The 26,690-nt window shown below is 43.3% G+C and overlaps 1 protein-coding gene across 2 annotated transcripts; it reads left to right on the top strand.

Annotated features, from left to right (window-relative positions):
- The first annotated feature begins 17,264 nt into the window (after positions 1-17,264).
- On the top strand, positions 17,265-26,191 carry CIB3 (calcium and integrin binding family member 3). 2 transcript variants are annotated; one of them, XM_061586699.1, is made up of 6 exons: positions 17,265-17,454; positions 17,914-17,948; positions 20,441-20,552; positions 24,476-24,623; positions 25,453-25,648; positions 26,170-26,191. In XM_061586699.1, the coding sequence occupies exons 1-6, from the start codon at positions 17,404-17,406 to the stop codon at positions 26,189-26,191; spliced, it is 564 nt and encodes a 187-aa protein (XP_061442683.1). In that variant the 5' UTR covers positions 17,265-17,403. The 2 variants fall into 2 exon arrangements, with proteins under 2 accessions (XP_061442683.1, XP_061442685.1); XM_061586701.1 differs by lacking the exons at positions 17,914-17,948; positions 20,441-20,552 and having other exon boundaries at positions 17,404-17,454.
- The last annotated feature ends 499 nt before the right edge of the window (positions 26,192-26,690 follow it).

The following is a 26,690-nucleotide window of genomic DNA, read 5'->3' as shown; positions in this document are numbered from 1 at the left end:
AAACTGCAAATAAAATGGCTGACTGTGATTCAACAATTTCAGTTAAAGCAATGGAGGCTGAGAGGGCCTATGGAAAGAAGCTAGCTGAAGCCTTGCCAGCTGCAGAAACTTTGATAGAGCATGAAAGGTTTCAGAGAGAGAGTTCTACATGGGATAATGTCAAACAGCAACAAATGCAGGCTGCTGACAAAACACAAAAAGAACTTTTATTAGAAACAAGAGACTTTTCTTCAGAGGCTCAACAGGAGCTTCTGAAAATAAAAAGATTTTTACATGACATAATACAGAAAGAAATTGCTTTAAATAGCCTTTCAAATAAAGGAATTGAAGAGTATGGAAAAGATAAATATATAAAAGAAAAAAGCATGTTGAGAAGATGTAGAGTGGATTATGAAAAACAATATAATAAATGCTTTGCTGAAACACAAACTAGGGAATTTTTTCCTCTTAAAGAGACATTACAAATAACAAGCAGCTTGTCTGAGTTTAACGTGGGAGAGAGAGAGAGGTCCCCACACGTCACATTTGACTTCTCTTGAGCTTCAAGCCTTAATGGAGAAAGACATTATACAGCTTAGAGGAGAATCTTTACAATTATCACAAATAATAACAGGAAAAAATGTGACTGATATATCCCACAGTGAAGTAACTGAGGGACAAAATGTACAATTTGCTGAGGAGGTTAATATGGAAATTTTAATTCATCCTGAACTTAATCAGAGTGATAATCAACAACAAATAGAAGAAATAACAGATATTACAGAAATTGAAAATAATAGAGAAAATAACCATGAAAAAGTAAAAAATGACAGCAAATCAGAGGTAATGGATTTTTCTGAGCAATTGAATGGTGAAGAAGAAGAAGATGAGGATAGTGAAAATGAGGAGTCAATGGTGGAACAGAGTGTCCTTTCAGATATTTCTGAAGGAGAAATAGAGTCAGAATTTCTCATGGACATTTTTGAAAATGATTTTACCGGAACTGATGATGATATGATAATGGACTCTGAATCTCGTGAAGACCCAAAATATGCTGTACCAAAGGTGAAGGAGTCGAGGGAGAGACAAATTTTGGCAAAATGGACTGAAATAGTACATAAAAAGTTACCTGAGGTGGGACAGATTATTTTGCCTGCTGAATTTGAAAAACATGACATGTTAAAGCTTTGGGGCTATGTAATGGTCCATGTGGCTTTACCCAACGTTCCGACAAAAAAATTGACCAAATATAGTCAACAGAAAGTAGTACAATTTTTGAACAAAACTCTTAAGCCTTTAAAAGATGTACTTTCAGGATTGCAGATGAAATTGAGATGGAAAGAATTGTGCTATTTAAGATCTTTAGCGCTTGATTGTGTGCTGAGACTGTTGGTGGCGAGGAAGCCGAGGACGTCTACGGAGGTTTATCCCGATTGGCTAGAAGAAAAATATTTGATAAAATATTTCCAAGATACTCACAGAACCCGACTTATTGTGACTTCTGATGAGGCTATGCCTCTCTTTTGGAGCCAAATCGATAATATGGACACGTTAGTGCCAAAAGAGGATTTTAAAACATGGTTGGAGAAAGTAATCGATTGTTTAAAACAGAGGCAGAAAATCATAAAACAGAGAAGAGATGATAAACAAGAACGAGTGGAGTCGGCATCGGTGGCGGTGACGTCGAGAATCGAGTCTGAAGCTCGGGTCGCGATTTTGGCAGTTCCCAAAAGGAGAACGGAAGCGGTTGCTGAGATCGATGAGGAGGAGAGACGGGCCCAATCGGTTTTGCTGGGGGTGTCTTCTAAGGAAGCGCCCCCAACAATTGGTGAGGTGATGGGGATGCAGGGAGAGCTGGAAACAATGCAGGGTGGTAGATCTAAAAATAAGGGGAGAAGTAGAAAGCTTAATGAAAAAGGAGGGGATCATATAGACAGTAGTTCAGAGCAGGAAAAAACACCCGAGACTGTACGGAAAAGACCCAGAACTGGTTTCGTATGGAGTGAAGAAGGGGGTGAGGCGATCAAGACTGCTCAGGATTCCACAAGAGATGTACCCGATGAGCTTTCATTGGAGGGAATCTCAGTTTTAGAAACAGAGTTGGGAAACAAAGGGAAGGGTCATGTGGATGATACCGGTATGGCTTCTGGCGCTTGTGGGTTTTCTTCTTTTCATAGGAATGGAGAAAAAGGTCTACAATCGAGGTTGGAGTGAGGAGAAAGAGTGAAAGCGAGACAAGAGACTTTTTTAACCGACATCGAAAGAGAAGCACAATCCACATTAACATCAAAGGACATTTTTTTGAAAGGAAATATAAGGGCAGATTCTGTGAGTATTGTGGAAAGCTCTCGCTCACCTAGATTGCAGAGTCCTATTAGAACATCATCGGTGCAAAGGGACCGAGGAGAAGCTAGTATAACTCATGAGTCTTTAGGTCAGTCCCGTCCGACTGGTTCGGGACTTCCACAATCTCTTTCCTATGCAAAGGCAACAAGAGATAATACGCAAAGGAAAGACATTAATCCATCAATGCCCAGGTTGTATTTTGAGGGGGATGAAGAAGAATATTTAGAGGGTTTTTTCAATGCTGCTTCAAATGAAAGAGATCCTAGAAAGAGATATGTTGTGCGTTTTCGCTATGTAGGAACAGAGGCTGAAAAAGACACGAGGGCTTATCTCACTAAAGTGTTTTTAAGAGATACTTTAAAATTTCCTAAAGAAGATATTGTGGCTGTGATACAGCTACCTGGCTCCAAGGAGACGGACGTCTGCCTTGCTTCAGAGCGTGCTTACAGACAATTTTGGATGGCCAGTAGGGCTGCCTGTAGAGCAGATAACTTACTCTTAAGAGGTTATGAGATTATACCATTATTTTGTGGGGATACTAAAGTACTCACGATTAGTTTACGTACTACCACCGTTCCGGCACAGATCGTGGTGTTCTAGACATAGAACATGAGAGTGGGAGTGTAAATGAGGAGATGGGTCATAGTAATAAGAAAGGACAACAAAAGACACAAAAAAAATTCAGGACAGAGATCTCATAAAAGAACAAAGGAAACCAAAGAAAAAATATACAGAACAAAGGCATCAGGAAGGAACTAATCAAGAAGAAGAGCAGAGGAATGAAAATGTTAAGGAAATAAAGTCTCAATTTTTAGATTCGCAACAAGAAAATTCTTTGCTTATCAAGCCGGTTGCTGAATCTACCAGAAGAGAGGATTTAGATGAATTGCAAGAAGTAAATTTGTCACAACAGAATTTGTGTGTACAAACAGTGGTGATAGATAGCAGTTCTCCAGTTTTCCCTTTAAACGTCCCTGCTGAACCCCCTCCTATTCCTCTCACCACTATTTCTCCTAGTAAGACTACACTTCAGGATTTACCTGAAGGGGTAGAAAGAGTAGATGAGATACAAAGAGAGGTAACCTGAAGAGAAAGGCTAAGAATAAATTGCATTTAAGTGATAAAGATTTTTAAGTTTAATGGTGAATCTTCCTGTGGTTCTTTCAAGGCATTGTACCTCAAGTTATTGATTAATTGTTAGGTTATCAATTAACGAATTATAATTTTAAATTAAGATACATAGATAGATAGATAATTTGTTTCAATTTGTTTTTAATTTAAAGTTTTATTATTAGATAAAATAAATAAATAGGTTTAAATTTGATTATAATAAATCATTTATAGATAGGCTTTACATATACAAATATAAATATATCTTATGGCAGGTTTAGATTCAAATTTAAATTTAAATTTAAAAATTCTTTTGTGGAATGTCAAAGGTATTAGAATGCAGGTGAAAAGAGATGAGCTGCTTGCTTTTTTACCCAGATTGAGCTATGATATTTATGTGCTTCAAGAGATAAATTTCAATAGTGAACAACAGAGATGTGATGCTCAGAAGTTGTGGTATGCAGGACCGTCGTTATGGTCTTACGGTGTGGACAATGCGACAGGAGTTGCGATTTTATTTCGTTGCCATAAAGACCTCACCATTGATTTTGTTTTGGAGGCCGTACCGGGACGGCTTTTAATTGTAGATTTTACAGTCATAGAGCAGATAGGCAACAGTAAAAACAGAAGAGTAGCGTTTAGATTGTGTGGACTTTATGCCCCAGTTAACGTGGCAGAGCAAAAAAAGTTATGGGGTAATCTGAAAGATTATAGTAATACAAATAGAATTTTGTTAATAGTAGGAGATTTCAATAATAGGTCTAGGTTAGCTGATCGGAGTATATATAATTTGTCAAAATCCAAAGATAATAAAAAGTTTAAAAAATTGGCCGTGGGCTTAACAATTGAAGAAAGAGAATTAGAAACATTTTTGACTAAGTTAAATCTAGTAGATAAGGCTCTAGAGATACAAAATGAATTAGATTATTTTCCTGTAGGTGTAAGACAAGCATATGTTAATAGTTATCCCGTTTTAGATGGTGTGAGGTATACTTTTTATCATCCTTTGTTTGCGAGTAGGATCGATAGGATACGTGCCCCTAAACAATTAAAGGTAGAAAAATGCAAAACAATTGCTACTCCGTGGTCAGATTATGTCATATTAGCGATGGATTTCAGTATAGGATGAGTTTTTTCTCGTGGCAAGCCCTTATGGCGGTTAAGGCCTAAGTTGTTAGATATGTTAGAGTGTAAAGAGGTCATAGCCACAACAATAGCTACTCTTTTAACTTTATTTGATTTATATCGGGATGATTTAAATCAATGGTGGGAGCGTTTAAAGAGATCTGTAGTTAAACAATGTAGGAACTATGAAAGAAGGGCTAACAAAAATGAAATAAAACAATATCATGCTGCCATTTATCAATTTTTAAGGTGTCATCAGAATGTTAATAAAGGTCAACCGCATAATAAACAAGTGTTGGAACAATCTAGAAACATAATTAAAACCTATCACCAAAAACAGCGGGATAAAAGGAAAAGATATAAAAACAATAGAGCAAAGGGACCCATCATTGACATCGATGAATGGGCAAAGGTTAGAAACCCTAAAGTTCCAGTAGAATTTAAAGGATTAAAAAAAGATGAAGATAGCGATGTCATCTTTCATCCACAAGGCATGCTCCAGATAATAGAGCAATATTATGAAAATATGTTTAGTTTAAAAAATATTTCAGTTAAACAGGTGCATGATTATATATTGGCCATACCAAAACAGAGGTTGAAATATCTCTATGATGGTTTAAATGATGAAGATGAACAAATGTTGACAGCGGTTATCACAGAGGAAGAAGTGATGACGGCAATCGTCTCAGGGAAAGGAAAATCAGCACCGGGACCGGACGGTCTGGGCTGGAATTTTTATAAAATATTTAAGAAATGGCTAGCGAAACCACTTGCAGCGGTATATAATCAAGCCCTAGAGAGAAACAATTTACCTAATTCATTTTATAATGGTATTCTAATTTTTTTTCCGAAAGAAGGAGATCTTACGTTAGTAAAAAATTGGCGGCCTATAGCCTTAACAAATACCGATTATAAGATTTTAGCAAAAATATTTAATAGTAGGTTAGCTAAGATAGCTAGTAAGATAATAGTTAAATTTCAAACGAGTGCAGTGCCTGGAAGAACCATGGTAGATTCATTACTTTTATTTCGAGAAATTTTTCAACTTGTGCAAAAGGGGACGTGGAAAGGACATATCTTACAATTAGATCAAACGAAAGCTTTTGACAATATACATCATCGGTTTTTATGGGAGATACTTCTCTGGAAAGGCATTCCGGCGAGGTTTGTTAATCATCTTCAACTGATGTATGAAAAGGCAGTGGTAGTGCCTCAAATTAATGGACACAGAGGGAAACAAATAATGTTAAAGTCTGGTGTCAGGCAGGGATGTCCCATGAGTTCACTGTTATATGTGTTAGCTTTGGATGCTGTTTTATGTAAAATAGAGATGGAAGATAGTTTAAAGGGAATCCAAATACCAATACCTTTTAATTTAATGCGCACATCATGCTTGGACTTGGGTGATCTAATTGTGAAGGCTGTTGCCCATGCAGATGATGTATCTATTTTGGTAAATGATAAACAAGAAATAGAAATAATCAGAGATTTGTTTGAACAATTTGGTCAGGCCTCTGGTGCTCACTTAAATATGCAAAAGAGTTTTATAATATCGCCGAATAACATTAAGGGAAATATGCAAGTAATGCCATTAGAAAATCTGATTAATAATATAAATGAAACTCAAGCAATAAATTCAGAAGCTGTAGAAGGGCAAATTAAAATACATGTTAAATTATTAGGAATTTATTTTGCAGTTAAATGGGAAGGGTGGGAATATAATTGGACTATGTGGAGAGATAAAGTAAAAGAAAAAATACAAATGTGGCAAAAATGGCATCTTTCTATTTATCAAAAAGCCATGTATGTTAGTACGTACTTGGTCCCAGTAGTAGGTAATTTGGCAGCTGTCTACCCACCACCTGAAAGGATCATTAAAGAAATCAATAAAATGGCATTTAAGTTTCTATGGGGAACGGCCAATTTCCCCCTTGCAAGAGCAGAGGCGTATAAATCTGTAGCACAGGGAGGTCTAAATTTTACAGCAATTGGCTTCAAATTATTAGCAATTTTTGTTAGTCATAATTTTGGAAAGTGGGCAGAGGTAGAAAGAAAAGAATTGGCACCACAGTTTTGGTTGGTGGCTTTTGCCAAACACTGGAGAAATAAAGATTGGGCCAAAATATGGTGGGAAGAAGATAAGTTCAACTATAAAATCACACAATCACTAAAGTGTTTGGGACCTGATTATTTGATTGAAATTTATAGTAATTTAAGAAAATGGAAATTAAGGGCAAGTATAATAAAAACTGAAAGGTGTGAACCAAAAATTATAAAAAGAAAATTTACAGGAATTTATTAGAGGTAAATAGTTTTCAACCACAATTTCAAAAGAATGCAAAAAGGAAAAAATTGTCTATGTATTTAAAAGAGCCTGTGCACCCGATAGAATTCTTTAAAGATCAAAGAATTCCTTATAAACTATGGGACATCAGATGGAAGTTTTTTCATCAGATTTATAGCGTGCAAGCAAATAAGCCATGGCTAGCAAATGCTAACCAAGCTTGTCCACGATTAAGATGTCAGGAAGAAGCCGTAAGAACAGGGCAGACACAAAAAGAAACCATTCAACATTTTGTTAAAGATTGTGTATCTGCGAAAGAAACGTGGACTATAATTGCTAAAACTCTGGATTGGCCAGACCTTTCGAGGCAAAATTGGGAAACTATTGTTTCGGGAGCAGAACCAGAAAGAGAAATTCAAGGCCCAAGACAAAGAAAAGGAGTGAAAAGACTTAGAAATAAAAACAATGTAATCAATAATTATTGGAAGGTACCCTGGACAACAATAAGAATTGTTAATTTATTTGTATTAAACATCTTATGTTGGCAACGGTTAAAAGAAATTAAGACTCAAAACATATGCAGTTCTGAAAGTACAATTAGGACAATATTATCAAAAATAAGAGAATTGAGTTTTTTTGAAAAAGAAAAATTACCGCATGACAAGTGGAGAAAATTATGGCCGTGGACATCTGATTCGACGCCTCCTATAACATAGAGTTGAGATGTATATATTGTATTAGTGTTAGGTTAGTGAGGTAAATTATATGTATTAGTTAGATATGTTACTATGAGAGTGGCGATATTGTTACGCGTTTTCACGTGCGAGATGTAACCAGTAGTATGAATAATTTTAATAAAAAATCTTACCTAAAAAAAAAAAATCTTACCTAACCCTAACCTTATATATAAGTGCACATCAAAATATAGCAGCAAGTAATCCTTTAAGACCATACACCCAAACAGGGGTTTAGGTACACACAAGAGAGTTCATACACACAACAGGAAAATAACAACCTTTCTAACCTAATACTTACACATGAGGTAGATGGTTGAGGTGGCTTCTCTCCTAAGAGAGATTGGCATCAAACACAAAGCAATGGAACCCTGCATAGGTTACCTCCCATAGGCAACACTCCGAAGGAACTTTTCAGAACCTTCCTGAGGGAACAAAGGCTATGCGTCTCTAGCCCTATACTTAAGGAAAAGAATCCCAACGGTCCAGGATTGATTAACCAATCAGGAGATTTCTGATGTAATCCCTTTCTAGATGTTTCTCACTTTTTTGCGCCTTCCAGGCCCCCCTCCCAAACGGTGCTTCAACTTCACAGGCCAAGAATGGCCTTGAGTGCCAGGCACTTGCTAATCAGCACAGATAGCCAGGTGCTTCTTGTTTAGGCTTCTTCTTAACCGTCCTCAGCTGGAAACCGAAACTTACTGGGTTATTCTGTCAGAGGCCTGTCTTTCTTAACGGTTAAAACCTGCCAAGGTTCTTTGCTTGAGCCAAGATTTTACACATATGGATTTTAATAACTCATGAACATATGCAGGTTCATGACACACTGCACATGCACAGATGCACGCACGCACACACACACACACACACTGCATGCATTCTTTTTTTTAAATGTTGTGAGAATGAAAGGGGATGGGCCACATAAATAGTAACAAGGTAAATCAAGAGACTGGCTTAATTAGGCTACCTGTAGCGCTTCAAAAAGGATGCAGACAAACTGGAACAGCTTCAGAGGAGGACAACAAGGATGATCAGGGGACTGGAAACAAAGCCCTATGAGGAGAGACTGAAAGAACTTGGCATGTTTCGCCTGGAGAAGAGAAGACTAAGGAGAGATATGAAAGCACTCTTCAAGTTCATGAAAGGTTGTCACACAGATCTCTTCTTGATCGTCCCAGAGTGCAGGACATGCAATAATGGGCTCAAGTTGCAGAAAGCCAGATTTTGACTGAACATCAGGAAAAACTTCCTGTTAGAGCCATACAACAATGGAACCAATAACCTAGAGAGGTAGTGGGCTCTCCGACACTGGAGGCATTCAAGAGGCAGCTGGACAGCCATCTGTCGGGAATGCTTTGATTTGGATTCCTGCATTGAGCAGGGGGTTGGACTCAATGGCCTTGTAGGCCCCTTCCAACTCTACTATTCTATGATTCTATGAGCAGAGGCATCTGCACCCAGGCAGACCTCCAAGTCCAGATTTGTAGGAGCTCAGAGCCGCTCTTCCCCCCTGAGCTTCCTGATGGAGGAACACTCAACAGCCCGCTGTCACGAGTTTGCTCGATATTTTGCAGATAAAGTCACTCAGATTCGCTCTGACTTAGACGCCAAAATTAGTACAGTCTCTGTGGATGTAACTTCGGCCTCTACTTGTATAATTAGAATGGATTCCTTTCAACTTGTTCAACCCGAGGATGTGGACAAAATCCTTGGAGAGGCGCGTCCTACCACCTGTATGTTAGATCTTTGCCCATCCTGGCTTATAAAAAATGCCAGAAAGGGACTGGTCGAGTGGGTCAAGGAAGTGATCAACGCCTCTCTACAACACGGCAGATTACCACCCTGTCTAAAGGAAGCTGTAATAAGACCTTTGCTGAAAAAATCCTCCCTTGACCCCTCATTATTAGGTAACTATAATCCAGTCTCCAATATTCCTTTTTTGGGCAAGATAATAGAACGAGTGGTAACCGCCCAGCTCCAGAGATTTTTGGATGAGACGGATTATCTAGATCCATTTCAATCTGGTTTCAGGCCCGGCTATGGGACTGAGACGGCTTTGGTCGCCTTGGTGGATGACCTACGCAGAGAACTGGACAGGGGGAGTGTGTCCCTGTTGGTTCTACTGGACCTCTCAGCCGCTTTCAATACCATTGACCATGGTATCCTCCTGGGTCGCCTCGCTGGGATGGGACTTGGAGGCATGGTGCTACGGTGGCTCCGATCCTTCCTAGAGGGGCGAACCCAGAAGGTGGTTATGGGGGATACCTGCTCAACCCCTTGGCCATTGACCTATGGGGTCCCCCAGGGTTCAGTCCTGTCCCCCATACTATTTAATATCTACATGAAACCGCTGGGAGAGGTTATCCGGAGTTTTGGGGTTCAGTGTCACCAATATGCGGATGACACCCAACTCTATTCCTCCTTTCCACCTAATGAAACCAAGGAAGCCGTCCAGGTCCTAAACCGCTGCCTGGTATCAGTGATGGACTGGATGGGGATGAACAAGTTGAAACTAAATCCTGACAAGACAGAGGTGCTCCTTGTCAGTCAGAGGGCGGATCAGGGAATAGGGATTCAACTTGTGCTGGACGGGGTTACACTCCCCCTGAAATCTCAAGTTCGCAGCTTGGGAGTACTCCTGGACTCGACTTTGAGCTTGGAGGCGCAGGTCTCTGCTGTGGCCGGGAGTGTCTTCGCTCAATTAAGATTAGTGCGCCAGCTGCGCCCATTCCTTGACCTGTCAGATTTGACTATGGTAACACATGCCTTAGTTACATCCCGATTAGACTACTGTAACGCGCTCTACGTAGGGCTGCCCTTGAAGACTGCTCGGAAACTTAAATTGGTACAAAGAGCGGCAGCCAGAATGTTAACTGGAGCTGGGTTCAAAGAACATACTACTCCTTTGCTATACCAGCTCCACTGGCTGCCAATCTGTTTCCGGGCACAATTCAAAGTGCTGATTTTGACCTATAAAGCCTTATACGGCTTAGGTCCAGGCTATCTGTTAGACCGTGTCTCCCTCTATGAACCTGTCCAGATTTTAAGATCATCCGGTGAGGCCCTCCTTACTATTCCATCTTTCTCGCAAGTTCTTCTTGCTGAGACACAGAATAGGGCCTTTTCGATGGCTGCCCCTAGATTGTGGAATTCCCTCCCTAGCGAGGTTCGGTTGGCTTCCTCGCTATCATCCTTTCGCGCCCAGGTGAAGACTGTTTTATTTAGGCGGGCTTTTAACTGAAAATGTTATAGTTTTAATCTATTTTGATTTAATCTATTTTTAATTGTTTTTAACATGTATATTGGTTGTTCTGATTGTTTATTGTTTTAATTGTGAGCCGCCCTGAGTTCCTGGGAAGAAGGGCGGGGTATAAGTATTTTAAATAAATAAATAAATAAAATGGAGGGCTGTTCTGGATCCTTCACCCCCACACCACCCCTCATGCTTCGGAGATCAGGTTCTGTGGGATTGAAACCAGCCCTGTCCCAAAGCTCCCATCCCCCACAGCCCTGCCATGAGAAACATCTACAGCAAGGAGGAATATTTGGGGGGGGGGGCACAGCCAACAAGAACTTAACTTTGTTTAAATTTTTGAAGTGGAATTCATTGAAGCACAGAGTGGCATTACTAAAGCTGTGAAAGATCCTAGGGACAGGAGGAGCTGTGCGAGCTAAACAGGAGATGGAAGACACCAGAGATGATGATAGCAAACATTCTGCACTGCTAAACCTTGAGACTTAAGAACATAAGAACATAAGAAGAGCCAGCTGGATCAGGCCAGTGGCCCATCTAGTCCAGCATCCTGTTCTCACAGTGGCCAACCAGGTGCCTGGGGGAAGCCCGCAAGCAGGACCCGAGTGCAAGAACACTCTCCCCTCCTGAGGCTTCCGGCAACTGGTTTTCAGAAGCATGCTGCCTCTGACTAGGGTGGCAGAGCACAGCCATCACAGCTAGTAGCCATTGATAGCCCTGTCCTCCATGAATTTGTCTAATCTTCTTTTAAAGCCATCCAAGCTGGTGGCCATTACTGCATCTTGTGGGAGCAAATTCCATAGTTTAACTATGCACTGAGTAAAGAAGTACTTCCTTTTGTCTGTCCTGAATCTTCCAACATTCAGCTTCTTTGAATGTCCACGAGTTCTAGTATTATGAGAGAGGGAGAAGAACTTTTCTCTATCCACTTTCTCAATGCCATGCATAATTTTATACACTTCTATCATGTCTCCTCTGACCTGCCTTTTCTCTAAACTAAAAAGCCCCAAATGCTGCAACCTTTCCTCATAAGGGAGTCGCTCCATCCCCTTGATCATTCTGGTTGCCCTCTTCTGAACCTTTTCCAACTCTAGAATATCCTTTTTGAGATGAGGCGACCAGAACTGTACACAGTATTCCAAATGCGGCCACACCATAGATTTATACAACGGCATTGTGATATCGGCTGTTTTATTTTCAATACCTTTCCTAATTATCGCTAGCATGGAATTTGCCTTTTTCACAGCTGCTGCACACTGGGTCAACATTTTCATCGTGCTGTCCACTACAACCCCGAGGTCTCTCTCCTGGTCGGTCACCGCCAGTTCAGACCCCATGAGCGTATTATGTGAAATTAAGATTTTTGGCTCCAATATGCATAATTTTACACTTGTTTGGAGAGGTCTTTTTGGAGCTCTTCGCAATCGCTTTTTGTTTTAACAACCCTGAACAATTTAGTGTCGTCAGCAAACTTGGCCACTTCACTGCTCACTCCTAATTCTAGGTCATTAATGAACAAGTTGAAAAGTACAGGTCCCAATACCGATGCTTGAGGGACTCCACTTTCTACAGCTCTCCATTGGGAGAACTGTCCGTTGATTCCTACTCTCTGCTTTCTGCTTCTTAACCAATTCCTTATCCACAAGAGGACCTCTCCTCTTATTCCATGACTGCTAAGCTTCCTCAGAAGTCTTTGGTGAGGTACCTTGTCAAACACTTTTTGAAAGTCTAAGTACACTATGTCCACTGGATCACCTCTATCTATATGCTTGTTGACACTCTCAAAGAATTCTAGTAGGTTACTGAGACAGGACTTTCCCTTGCAGAAGCCATGCTGGCTCTGCTTCAGCAAGGCTTGTTCTTCTATGTGCTTAGTTAATCTAGCTTTAATAATACTTTCTACCAGTTTTCCAGGGACAGAAGTTAAGCTAACTGGCCTGTAATTTCCGGGATCCCCTCTGGATCCCTTTTTGAAGATTGGCGTTACATTTGCCACTTTCCAGTCCTCAGGCATGGAGGAGGACCCGAGGGACAAGTTACATATTTTAGTTAGCAGATCAGCAATTTCACCTTTGAGTTCTTTGAGAACTCTCGGGTGGATGCCATCCGGGCCCGGTGATTTGTCAGTTTTTATATTGTCCATTAAGCTTAGAACTTCCTCTCTCGTTACCACTATTTGTCTTAGTTCCTCAGAATCCCTTCCTGCAAATTAGTTCAGGTTCAGGGATCTGCCCTATATCTTCCACTGTGAAGACAGATGCAAAGAATTCATTTAGCTTCTCTGCAATCTCCTTATCGTTCTTTAGTACACCTTTGACTCCCTTATCATCCAAGGGTCCAATCGCCTCACTAGATGGTCTCCTGCTTTGAATGTATTTATAGAATTTTTTGTTGTTGGTTTTTGTTCTTCTTAGTTCAATGTGCCTCTTTCCATGTGATGATTTGTGTACAGCACTCATAAAATGCATCTAAGCTGCTCTGGGAGCCTTTTTGGCTAAACAGCGGTGTATGAATTAATAAGCACACTTACAATACTTTATGTGCATTATATTGCTAGACCACACAACAGTCCTGTAAATGTGGGCTAATAACATATTGCGGCGGGGGGGGGGGGGGAGCTGCGCAGACAAGGCCAAGAGAGGGTGGTTTGCTTCAGGGCTACCAAGTGAGTTTGTGACTAAATCCACATAGAATCATGAAATATAGTAATAACTCAGTTAACAAATCCTCCAGAAAGGAAGCTCCTTTTAATAAAGGCTTTTTTGAAGGTGAAACTGACCAGATTTGCTTTGCTATGGATAAATTTTCAATCCTGTGCCTTTCCTTTAAGATGAAACTGACTAGTTTGTGTCTGCTTTGCTATCAATAAACTGATAAGCCTGTGCCTTGACTTTGCTAGGGTGAAACTGACAAGACTGTGTGTTTGCTTTGCATTAAAGAGAACTTTTGTTTTCTCCCAGGGCTGGGGAGGGAAGGACCCAATATGTTTCAGAGGAGGTGGAGGAGAGAGGGAAGGTGCTTGGTAGGCACCCTTTAAGCCCCTGTTGAAGCTGGGGCAGATGGTGGAGGCCACCATCTATGAGTGAGTGCAGGAAACTATCCCTATTCTTTCCATGTTATTCCTACCTCTGGTACCAAAGTTTATGTTAAAGTAGAAATGTACAGGAACACACCTACTTTGTTAACTGAGGTATTACCGTAGTAGTTGGAAGGACCCTGTAAGGCCATGGACTCCAACCCCCTGCTCAGTGCAGGAATCTCATACTCCAGTCTAGTATGCTATGCCCCTCGTTGGATCGTCACCTTGTACTGGTGAGTGGACTTGCGTGTTCCAATGATCCCAGCAGGGTCACCCATGGCGGTAAGGTCAAGGGAGAGGAACCAGACAAAGAACGATCCAAGAAAGAACTCAATGGCAGAACAGGCGGAGGATAACAATGTGTACGTTGGCGGATGAAAGCTGCAGCAGATAATAGACTTCCAATCGGTTAGGGTTAGGGTCAAGATTGTGTGTTGATCGTCCTGCGCCGATCTCCCCACATAAAACAAATCCATGCACAGGCGTCTTCCAAGCACCTTACATTGGAAGACAATCTTACTCGGCCACAAGTGATCGCCAGTAGTAAGTATGCTAACTCCTAAAGCTAAGTAAAATAAAATAAAAATGATGCAGGATGTGGTCATGGGTCCCCTGGAGGAGCTGCCGTCACGCAGTTGCTGGGAAGATAACACCGGCGCCCAGCTTAAGCTTGTGATCCCAGTCAAACCGCGCAGCTGCTCTACAGCGGGCAAGTCAGAGCACGCCGGTGAATGATAGGGGACTAGGGTTAACGCCTGGCTCAGCGCTAGACACCCCTGTAGCTCCTGCCCGGGGAATCGTCACACGAGCCGCTCGACTGCGCCGCCCACTGGCCCCTCAGCGCCTCCTCTCCCGGCTCCCGGCGGTGGCGGCTGGGGCGGGGCTGATCTGCGTGACGTAAGCACAGCGCCGCCTTCCCCTACAGAGAGCCGCCATAGAGGTGCGACCATGTAGAGAGACAACGCAAGACTTCCTGGTTCATTTCGACACATTCTTGCTTGGTCTCCCGCCGGGCGGGAGCGGAACGGGGAGAGTTCCCATAAGGAGAAGGCAGTCTCACCGCAGCCAGGAGTGGGTGGCGGAGGCAGCAACAGCAGCAGCTCATATGACTCCCTCGAATCTGATTTCGTGGGACAAGGGCCGTGATTGTTTTTAAGCATTTATTTAAAAATTGCCCAGCTAGAACCAGTGCCGAAGGAAGACATCATATTGCGGGGTCGAGAGAGACTGTCTAAGAAAAAGAGCAGCTTGCAAGAGCCCTGCAGTGCAGACCAGGCCAGGGGCTCAGGAAGTTGAGTGCAGCTGTGGCGGTGGGGAGGCTGCGATTCACTGATTTCCTGGCAGACTATTTTGGTGATAAAAATAATCCACCAGTTTACCCAACAGTGGGAACCTCCCAACTCCACATCTCCGCAGGTGGGACAGAAGCTGGGATTGTCCTTTTTAAAAACCATTTGAGCCACTGCAAATACAATAGTGGAAGTAATTGCCATACTAGGAAGCTGCCTTATACTGCATCAGACCCTGGGTGCATCGAGCTCAGAATTGCCTACAGAGCTTCAGGCAAGGAGTCTTTGGCCAGCCAGGAGGTGCCACTGAACATTGAACCTGGGGATCTTCTGCATATAATGTGCTGCACCTCCTGCCACTGAGCACCGGCCCTTCCCCAACGCTTTCTGACTGCTCTGATGGCAGCTTTGATGGCCAGTCAAATATACCCCCAACAGAAGCACACCGGAGGTTGCAGCAGCAAATGTCAGGATCCGTAAAATGGCTTGCCAGAGCCCCTCTCAAGCCAATTGCGGAGAGCATTCCGCCTGTCCTGTGAATCTGGGGAAGCCCTGCATGATGTGCAGGAGCACTGGAGGCTGGTTCATTAGAACAAAGGGGGCACACAGCCCCATCAACTTCAGTCTGCCCCCACCTGCCAACCAGTCCATAGGGGGGTGGCCCTGCCTGTCACCTCCTCCTCCTTACTCTGTGTTGCCCTTTTAGAAACCAGCTGGGAGGAAGAGGAGGAGGGAGACAAAACAAGTTGGCTCAGCCTCCGCCTGATGGTGGTCTCCCTGACTTCCATCCTAACAGTCTCATCCTCGTCTTTGACTTTCAGGCATCTCTTGAATATTTTTTTTGTGCTGACAGGCTTGTGCAGCTGTTTAAAATGCTTTTTTTGAGTAGCCAGTCATTTTAATGATTGGTTTGTATTGCTTTTAAATGTGCTGCATGCCACCCTGATGTTTTGCAAGAGCGCAGTGTATAAATACTTTAATAAATAAATAAATAAATGGTATTAAAAGCTGCTGAGAGATCAAGCAGAAGGACCAGGTTGCACTCCCCCTTTCTATAAAGGTCAAACGTCAGGCCAACCAAGGCTGATTCGGTCCCAAACCCAAGCCTGAACCCAGACTGGCAGGGGTCCATATAATCAATTTCATCCATCCAGGAATGTCTGAAGTTGTTCCACCACAACCCTCTCAGTCAGCTTCCCCAGAAAGGAAGTATTTGTGACGGGGCAATAGTTGTTACAATCCATTGGGTGCAGGGCTGGCTTTTTCAGTAGTGGTAGCACTACCACCTCCTTTAAGGCAGCAGGTACCACCCCTCATGTAGGAAGCATTCACCACTCTCTGGACCCACCCGATCAACATTCCCCTGCTTATTCACCAGCTATGATGGGCAGGGATTGAGAGGGCACATACTCAGGTAGATCCCTGCAAGCACCCATCATCAGGTCTTATAAACTGAAAGTGATCCCACAAAGTTGGAGAAGTAGCACTGGTCATCTCAGCTAGAACTATAACCATAAAGCAAGCCCTAGCCATGATCATCGTGGCCACAATCATCTTGCAATGCAAGCATGTTCACATTTTCAGAGACTTTGACATCAACAAGGCCTGGGATAAAACGAGTGGCAGGTCACCTCCCCATTTCAAAGAACAAGATGTTTGGTTGCAGGCTGCAAATGCACAGCAAAATGGGCATTGTGTGTGTGTGTGTGAGAGAGAGAGAGAGAGAGATCTTGGGGGTTGTACATTATTTCATTGGGCGAGACACTGCAGGTCTGCTCAGAACCACTTTTCTTTTAGTCCACTTGGGGAGATGCTGAGGGTGAAGCAGGGACACATTCTGGCAGTGGGAGGCAGCCAGACAGTGTTGTTTGGCAGAGTGGAAGCTCCTCCATACACAGCCCCTTCGCTTGCCCCCCCCCGAGCGAGAAGCTGGCCTTAGCCTCAGTGGTGTAATCTGAGCACACCGAGGCAGCATGTGAGTGATGCTGGACATGCACCTTCTGCTGCCTCTGGACTAAAGATTTGATGAAATGCCTCTATTATGATCCAGAGATCCATGGAGCAGAGCAAACAGACGACATCTGAGCCTCTCCAGTCCCAGACAGCCCCATTGTTGGAGCTTTTCATCATCTCAACATTCAGCCTTCCTAGAAAGGGGGCCTCAGGGGCAGAAGCCATGGGACAAGGAGGGCCAGGGCTCAGAAATGGGTAACAAGCAGACTATCTTCACTCCGGAACAGCTGGATGCGTATCAGGTAGGAGCAACCTGGGAACATGGCTTGAGTTTTATCCATCTGTGTTACTTGTGCACCCCTCAGACCTTTCCTAATGCAGAATGGAAAGTGGAAGAGAGGCTATTTTTAAAATCAGATATTTATACGAGCCATGGCGGGCAGGAAATGTAAAACTAATGCAAATGCCATGTGTGAAAACAGCTCCGCGGAGAGGGTAACAATGCATTCAGCCCAGCAGCTGGGGTCAGAGCAGCAGTAACAACCTGCCTTTCTTAGATTCAACATAACCATACCTAGGTTTCATGAATGCTCATTATAAGCCTTTATGGTTAACAGTGCTAGGGTTGGGTGGGGGGCAGGAGAGGCGTGAAGCATTCTGAGATTATTAGAAATTACACCGGTGTATGGTATTTCTGTATGTGTAGGGGGGGGGGCTTCTACATTTTCAGTGCCTGAATTCATATTTCTTTTGTGTTTCAGGATGCAACATTTTTCACAAGGAAAGAAATTTTAAGGTAAGATTATATGTCAATCCAAATTTTTATATCAGGATTATCTTTTTAAAACTATTATGACAACAGAAGCAGAGGGAAATGGACCGTGGGACTCAGGCTTTTACAGGTATCTGGCACATATTTGATAAAATGCATCTAGTAGCCACACTTGGTCTTCAGGCTGGCATTCTAGAAACTCCATTTTCCCCACTGAGCTAAGGGAGATTAACAGTGGCAGAATAAGAATGCTGCAGTAGAGCACCCTAAATCAGTGGTTACCAAATGGTTGTTTTAGACTCTCACCCAAAATGTAAAGGTGAGTTGTCGGGCAAACCAATGTGTGAGACTCAAAAATGTACTACAGAGCTTCCTCATGATTCATATTTTCTTTCTTAACATGTTTATTTCTTCTTGAACTTTCAGCTTTCCAAAAAAAGGAAAAAGGAACTGAACACATATTCAAAATGCTTTCAAATAAACTCAAAACCATTTGGCTCCTGTGGCCCTCTGGACCTCCCGCTGTCTCCCAACTCAGGCTCTGCAGAGATTAGGAGATAATGTAGTGCAGAGGTTAAAGTTCTGGACTAGTCCCATGGGAGAACTCTGTTCAAATTCCAAGTTAACTATGAAGCTCTCTGAGTTACCAGTCAGTCTCTCTCTCAACCTAATTTCCCTCACAGACTTGTTACAAAGATAAAATGGGAGAATCATAGAATAACAGAGTCGGAAGGGTCCTCTTCAGACAGGCTTTTGGGGTGGGTTAGGTTTTTTATATTGTTGAGATTTTAATGTTTTAATGTATTTGTATGTTTTTATTCTGTACATCGCCCAGAGCGGCTGGACAACCAGCCAGATGGGTGACTAATAAATCTAATAAATAAATAAATAAATATAAGGTCATCAAGTCCAACCCCCCCTGCTCAGTTCAGGAATCCAAGTGAAACACTGTCTTGAGCCGCTTGGGGGGGGAAGTGGAATGTAAGTGTAATGAATAAATGAACACCCTAACCCACTAAGGGAGACCCATGACCCAAGGCCCATGAGCTGAGGGGGTTTAGAGCAGGACAAGGTAAGGGTCCAGTCCAGGAGAAATTTGTCTCCTCCCTCAGCAATCTGTTGTATGATGTGCAGCAAGGAACACAAATAGAGCCAAAGGGTGCATTCATGAAACCTAAGCATGGGTATGTTTTCATGTCTGGAAAGGAAGCCAAGACCATAATTGTATCATGAATAAGGCATTTGTTATTGATAGGGAGTCCTTTTGAAAACATGGCCTCTTTGTCCTCTACCACTTTCACTGATGACAGCTGTATCAGCCCACTGCAAGAACAACAGATGTAAACAAAAGCAAAAGAGGAGGCAAAGAAGACCCACCCCCTCATTCCCCTGCCCCACTTTTCAGCCTGCTGTTTCCAGTCTAAAATCCCCACCACCACCACTGCTTTTAGTTACACAGCTATCTAGGCTCCGGTCCCTCTATGGGCATACTTGGGAGTAAGTCACATTGAGTTTAATGGTGTGCATGTCTGAGGAAGCATGCGTAGGAGTGTGCTGTTACTTTAGGATTTATATTCCCCCTTTCATATGTGTCTCTAGGCAGCTACCAACAAAATAAAAGCGATAAAACAACTTACTAAGAAGCCCAACAATAAAAGCAAAACTAAACAGCAAATTTAGACAAAAGCTTAAAAGCACAAGCAGATGCCATTACATACACTTTAAAACTGGCAGAGCAGAAAGATGCTGAGGCAGCCTGATCCAATGCATGTTTACTCAGAAATAAGTCCTACTGCATCCAAAGGAATTTGGTACTTGGACCCAAGTAAATGCGCACAGGGTTGCAGAGACATTTACTGTTGTGAATGGATGGAATCCTAAATGAAAGTGTCTGGAATTGGCAACAAAACACACACACATGATCCTCCAAAAACAACCCCAACATCCTGTGTCTCCCCACACACGCACACACCTCTTCACTCATACACATACTATAATAGCATTTAAGGTACCCTGTGGGGTAGCCATTACATCTATTCTGTTCTCCCTGCATCCTGAGTTCTCCTAACATTATGAGATTTTCTTATAGCCTTGATTTCTTTTCAGCAGTTTTTTTTTTTGGGGGGGGGGACAGGACACTTCCTACCTGCTTCCTCTAAACAGGAGCTGCACTGTTGAGAGGAACTCTCCTTATATATTGCTGAACTCTCCTTGCCTTCAGAAAAGAAAAGAAAAACCATTTACATTTGGCTGTTACTAAAAGCAGGGGACAAGGGCACTGCAGAATTGCTCAGCAAGAGCTCTCTTTCTGCTGCCCAACTTGGTGGGACACCTGGAGGCTGGCGCTGTCTTGGTATCTGGGCCGTGACCATCAGCTCCTTGGGTCACATGCCCTGCATTTCACTCAGTGATGTTTGTTGCCAGCCCAAGAGCAGCCAAGGCCAGAGGGAAGCCTCCTAAGCCCTGGTCCTGGATCAGACAGGTGAGAAAGACACCATTCCTTTGCTTGCTTGCAGGTTGTTTGACAGGTACCGTGACCTGGCCCCTCAGCTGGTCCCGCCTGATTACACAAACAAACCCAACGTGAAGCTCCCCTATGAACTCATTGGCAGCATGCCGGAGTTGAAGGTACTGGCCAGTGGGCCTGCTGTGGGGGACACAAGGCAGGGCCCACAGCCTCCCATTGTGAATAATGCATTGTGAATAATGCCTCTTCTGAAAGGGCAGCAGAGTGTGAAGAAAGTGGCACATTTCACTCAAATTGGGACTGAAGTCAAATGTCTCCTGCTAGGGGCATCCCACCCTTGCTTACTTGAATCACAGAGTGCTTGACATTTGCTCCTCTCCAGGGACCTTTCTGCAGTGTTTCTGTTGTCCAGGTTAATTAATAGGTGGGTGGGGGTGGGAGTCTGGTTCTGCCTTGCACAAGGGGATTTGAAAATGGCCCCTTGGCACCAGGCCCAGACATAGCACAACAAATACTGAGCCATACTTACAAGCCCTAAGTGGGTTAAATCCAGAGTTACTTTTATGGCCAGATAGAAAATAGCCCCCTTGTACATGTTTACCCAGCCAAGAAGAAAAATATTTCACCAGGGTGGCTGTCTTAACCCCAGAGGGAGGAGGAACAGGGAATTCCCTAAATGCAAGCACATTGTGGTGTAGTGGTTAAGGTGTTGGACTACTGCCTGGGAGACCAGGGTTTGAATCCCTACACAGCCATGAAGCTCACTAGGTTGGGCCAGTCACTGCTTCTCAGCCTCAGAGGAAGGCAATGGTAAACGCCCTCTGAATACCCCTTACCATGAAAAACCTATTCACAGTGTCGCTATACGTCAGAATTGACTTGAAGGCAGTCCATTTCCACTTTCTCCACAGATCAACTTCTCAGAAGCAGCATTGGTCTTTTCTAGTTTATCTTTTTCTTCATTTTGATCTGTTCTTGGTGCTCTGTTTCATGGAATGCATCAAGTAGGAATTGATCCTTCACTATTTCCAAACCCAACTACTCTTCATGTTCTTCCTCATTCTTGAATAGAATTTTAATGTTGTGAAAGAAATCACCTTCTGTCTGATTACGCAAATGAACAGCAACTGAAAGATTGGTATTACTGGATGCACAAGAGGTGACTGAAAGTGAATTCAGTCTGCTGGATCAAGCCATTGGCCCATCTAATCCAGCATCCTGTTCTCACAATGACCAGTCAGATGGGAACCCCGCATGCAGGATCCAAGTGCAAGAGCACTCTTCTCTCTCCTGTGGTTTGCATCAATTGGTATTCAGAAACATACCACCTCCGACTGTGGAGGCAGAGCATAGCCATTGTGGCTAGTAGCTTTTGATACTATTGTCCTCCATGAATTTGTCTAATTCTCTTCTAAAGCTGTCCACATTGCTGGCGATCACTGCCTCCTCTGTGAGCGAGTTCCATAGCTTAATTATGCATAGTGTGAAGACGTACTTTCTTTTATTTATCCTGAATGTTCCAGCATTCAGCTTCATTGGATGTCCACAAGTTCTAGTGTTGTGAGAAAGAGAGAAAAACTTTTCTCTATCAACTCTCTCCATGCCATGCGTAATTTTATACACATGTATCATGTCACTTCTTACTTGCCTTTTTTCTAAAGAGCCCCAAATGCTGCAACTCTTCCTCATAGAGGAGTCACTCCATCCCCTTGATCACTTTGGTTGCCCTTTTTTTAACCTTTTCCAACTCCACAATATCCTTTTTGAGCTGAGGCAACCAGAACTGTACACAGTATTCCAAATAGCACCATAATATTATATAATGACTTTATGATATCGGCAGTTTTACTTTCAATCCCTTTCCTAATGACCTCTAGCATGGAATTTGCCTTTTTCACAGCTGCCGCACACTATGACCCCAAGGTCTCGTGCCTGGTTAGTCACCGCCAGTTCAGACCCCGTAAGCGTATATGTGAAATTAAGATTTTTGCCCCAACACGCATCACGTTACACTTGTTCACATTAAATTGCATTTGACATTTTACCACTCATTCACTCAGTTTGGAGAGGCCTGTTTGGAGCTCTTTGCAGTCCCTTTGTGTTTTAACGACCATGAACAAGTTAGTATCATCAGCAAATTTGGCCACCTCACTGCTCACCCCTAATTCTAGATCATTTATAAACAAGTTAAAAAGCACAGGACCCAATACTGGGGGACTCCACTTTCTACATCCCTCCTTCAGGAGAACTGTGCGTTTATTCCCACTCTCTGCTTCCTGCTGCTTAACCAGTTCCTGAGACACAAGAGGACCTCTCCTTTTATTCCATGATGGCTAAGCTTATTCAGGAGTCTTTGGTGAGGTACCTTGTTGGATGCTTTTTGAAAGTCCAAGTACACTATGTCAACCAGGTCACCTCCATTTATATGCTTGTTAAGACTCCTAAAGAACGATTGTTGAGACAGGATATACCCTTGCAGAAGCCATGCTGGTTCTGCTTCAGCAAGGCTCGCTCTTCTTTATGTTGGTTATTTTATCTTAACCAATACTGCTTTAATATATTTAAAGAATATTTTGTTGTTGGTTTTTGACTTTAGCAATGTGCTCCTCAAATTCTTTTTTAACATCCCTTATGGTCTTCTTGCATTTCTTTTGCCAGAGTTTGTGTTCCTTTGTATTCTCCTCATTCAGACAAGACTTCCAGTTTTTGAGAGAAACCTTCTTGCCTCTAATAGCTTCTTTGACTCTGCTCGTTAACCATGCCAGCATCCTCTTGGCCCTGGTGGTACCTTTCCTGATGTGTGCTGTACGCTCCAGTTGAGCTTCTAATATTGTGTTTTTAAACAACTCCCAAACACTTTGGAGTGATTTAACCATTGACTTTGCCTTATCAATCTCCTCATTTTGGGGAAGTTTCCTCTTTTGAAGTCAAATGTGACTGTGTTGGATTTTCTTGGTAATCGGCCATTTACATGTATAACATAGATAACTCTAGTTAAAACTGAAGTTAAATTTAATGAAATAGAAACATTTTCCCACTTTTTACATTTTTTTACTATGGTTCCATTCCATCTGGCTGGGAGATGGTGCACTGGGCCACAGTACAGCTGCCCAGCTGACAGACCAGCTGCCCTTTGGCTTTTCCCTTCACTGGACTGTTTTGATTCAATCATTATAAGAACTATTATGTAACGCTAAGAACTGGTACCTGAGTTTGCTTCTTTCCTTTTCCCTCCCCATCCTTTTTCCTTTTGTGTGTCATGTTTATTACACTTTAAGCCTGAGGACAAGTCCTTTTTTTAAAAAAAGTGTGTATGGCATTTAGTAAACTCTATGTACTTTATGAAGTATATATAATAATACAAAGTGCATGGTCTCACCTGGGGATGATGTCACCTATCGGCATCAATGGACAGATGGATCAGGCCAACAGAGGCCCATGTAGTCCAGCATCCTGTTCTCACAGTGGCCAACCCGTGGCCCATGGAAAGCCTGCAAGCAGGACCGGAGCAGAAGAGCAAAGCTCTCCCCTCCTGCAGTTCCAGCAACTGGTATTTGGAAGCATGCTGCCTCCCACTATGGAGGCGGAGCATAGCCATCGGGGCTAGTAGCCACTGAGAGCCTTTTCTTCCAAAGAAAAAGAGAGCTGTTCCTCTTAAAAAGATATCCTCGGTGTGGGTGGAGGTCATCCACTTGTTTGTGCTCTTTTAAAAGCTGGCAGCTTGGGGGGTGCGGGAGAGCCTTTCAACCCAAAGAGTGGCACGGGGAGGCGAACCAGGGCATGCCCACACTGGGTCCTCAGGAGGTAAGTGCCACTGCCACCCCCCATGTTTGAGGGAGGCCGCTGCAGGCACTCTGCTGAGGGCCTCTTCCAACCAAGCTCTCACCCTCTCAACCCCCCAACACACACATAAAGTTCAGTTCCTGGGAGAAATATTGGGGGAGGTTAATCGGCCTCAGCTGTTTGTTGTCCATGAAGTTACTTGCTATACCACAGGGCCAACGGGGAGGGGCAAGAGGGGTGCCCTGAATTGGGACTGACGAGAGGCAGCGCTGCTTCACCTCCCTCCCGTCTACTTCCTCAGGACAACCCTTTCCGGCAACGCATAGCCACGGTCTTCTCTGAGGCTGGTGACGGCAACATGACCTTGGATGACTTCTTGGATATGTTCTCAGTAATGAGTGAAATGGCTCCTCGTGATCTGAAGGCTTATTACGCCTTCAAAATCTATGGTGAGTGCCCACAACGTACGGGTCCTTGTGGGTGGGGGTGAGCTTTTTGCAGAGGAGCCTCCATGAGGCTCTCGCAGCCTTATGAGACCAGAAGCACAAAATGGTCCTCAGTGGAGCCACCAAGGACTCCATCTGGACTGTGACGCAGAGCCCCTTGCTGAGCTGGAACCACCATGGATTGCAATCCCCTTTGCTGACTGCTGTCAGGTGCTCCAACGATGGGGAAGGGAGAAGGTGGCCCTTGGGAAAGTGTGATGGCCCAGGCTGGCAGCCTTTCATGACAGAGGCTTTGTGTAACAGCTGCAGGGCAGGAGAAAAGGCAGTAGGTGCAGTTTGACCAGACAAAGGGATGCAGTGTTAGGAAAAACTGCACCACCTCCTCTATTTCTACCTGTCATGAGCTATTAAAGGCACAAAGGAGACCCAATAAGTGATTAGACTGCAGTCAGTGGGAATCTCACAGAAGATCAAATGCTCCGCTGGGAAACTTTATGTGTGTATGTGTGCCAGCTGCCAGCTAGGACATTCATGTTGCTGCTGAATTCTCTCTGGGGAAGAGATGGTGGTGGTAATGACGACAAACACTGCAGAAGACTCTCCCTGTGGGAAGCACATTTGCAGAGGGGAATGGCGCTTTAAAGCAATGCTGGCATCCCACAGGACCTATAAGGCCTCTCCACCACTCCCCCCACCCACTCCCAGATTCCATGGGTCTGGTACTGCTGTCCCACTCAGGCAGAAAGGAGACACTCTGGGAGAAATGTAGAGCAGATCAAATAATGCTCTTCCGTGGGCCAACGCTGAGGGTTCCAAGCGGTCTTTTCCACAGACTTTAACAACGACGATTACATCTGCAAATCTGACCTGGAGAAGACCATTAACAAACTGACCCGCAAGGAGCTGACCCCAGAGGAGGTGTGTCTGGTGTGCAACAAGGTGATTGAGGAAGCCGACTTGGACAGTGATGGCAAGCTGTCCCTGGAAGATTTCCAGCACATGATTGTGAGAGCACCTGACTTCCTCAGGTAATAGAAAATGTCCTGTAGCAATTGTCTTTTCTCTCACAGGCAGGCTCAAGCCAATTTAGGGCTGTAGGGAGCCTTTTCACAATTATAACTACTACTACTACTATTGTTAAGCATTGTTAGTTGCTTGTTACCTAAAGGTCACACACACACACACGGGCCCATCCCTCTTAGAACAATGAAGCAGACACCTTGTAAGAAATAGTCACTGATGTGGGCCACTGACATAGCTTTGGCTTTAGGACACAGTCTGCTGAGCACAACCTGCACATTCTTCTCTTCCTAGAACACACTTACACAGCCCATATCGTACAGGCTGCACTGACTGTTCTATCAAGCATTTCAGCCAGAAGAATTTTTTTTCTAAACTAAAATAATGTTGGGAGTCTCTCTGAGCCATCAGGAGACAGAAGCCTAGAATTCAGCTTCCATCTGATGTTTGTATGTTAAACTCAACCTTATTCAATTCTTTTCTGAAAATTGGCCACAAATGGCTAAGCATTATTGTAACTCTTTAACAGCACTTTTCATATTAGAATCTGAGCCAAGCTTCACAGACCCACCAAGAGATGGAGGCCCTGCGTGTCATTCCTAATCTCACAACTTCCAGAGCTGGGACTGATGCTGGATTAGATGATGCCTGGAGCTCCATTTTGAATTCCAAGCTGTTGGAGGCTGCATTCCTTGGAAAGAAGAAATTAATGGTATAACATGTCTGAAAGGGGTAGGGTGCAAGGCTTACTTTTCCCTCTTCCAGTAAAACTGATAGATAAGGGAACAAAACTTGGCAGGATATTTTTCTACCGACACAGCAATGCATTTTAATATTTTTATTTTTTTTGTAAAAGACAAAGATACAGAAAGGAAGCAAGTCTTTAATTAAATTTTAAAATAAAGAACATTAGAAGAGCCTTGTACTTGGATCAGACCAAACTACCATCTCTTGTCTTAACATTTTGTTCCCAAAGTGGCCAACCAGATGCCTCTAGGAAGCTCCCAAGAAGCCATTGTTATTAGTATTATTATCATTATCATTACCGGG

The sequence above is a fragment of the Rhineura floridana genome, chromosome 10, assembly GCF_030035675.1.
Source record: "Rhineura floridana isolate rRhiFlo1 chromosome 10, rRhiFlo1.hap2, whole genome shotgun sequence".
Lineage (NCBI taxonomy): Eukaryota > Metazoa > Chordata > Lepidosauria > Squamata > Rhineuridae > Rhineura > Rhineura floridana.
The sequence above is the reverse complement of the archived record's forward strand: the minus strand, read 5'-3'. Positions and strand labels throughout refer to the sequence as shown.

What these genes read in the sequence shown, in the direction of transcription:
- CIB3 (XM_061586699.1), top strand. Translation starts at nt 17,404, where the DNA reads ATGGGTAACAAGCAGACTATCTTCACTCCGGAACAGCTGGATGCGTAT. An exon ending in AACAGCTGGATGCGTATCAG is followed by an intron (nt 17,455 to 17,913) that starts GTAGGAGCAACC and finishes TTTGTGTTTCAG; the next exon opens with GATGCAACATTTTTCACAAG. An exon ending in TTACGCCTTCAAAATCTATG is followed by an intron (nt 24,624 to 25,452) that starts GTGAGTGCCCAC and finishes TCTTTTCCACAG; the next exon opens with ACTTTAACAACGACGATTAC.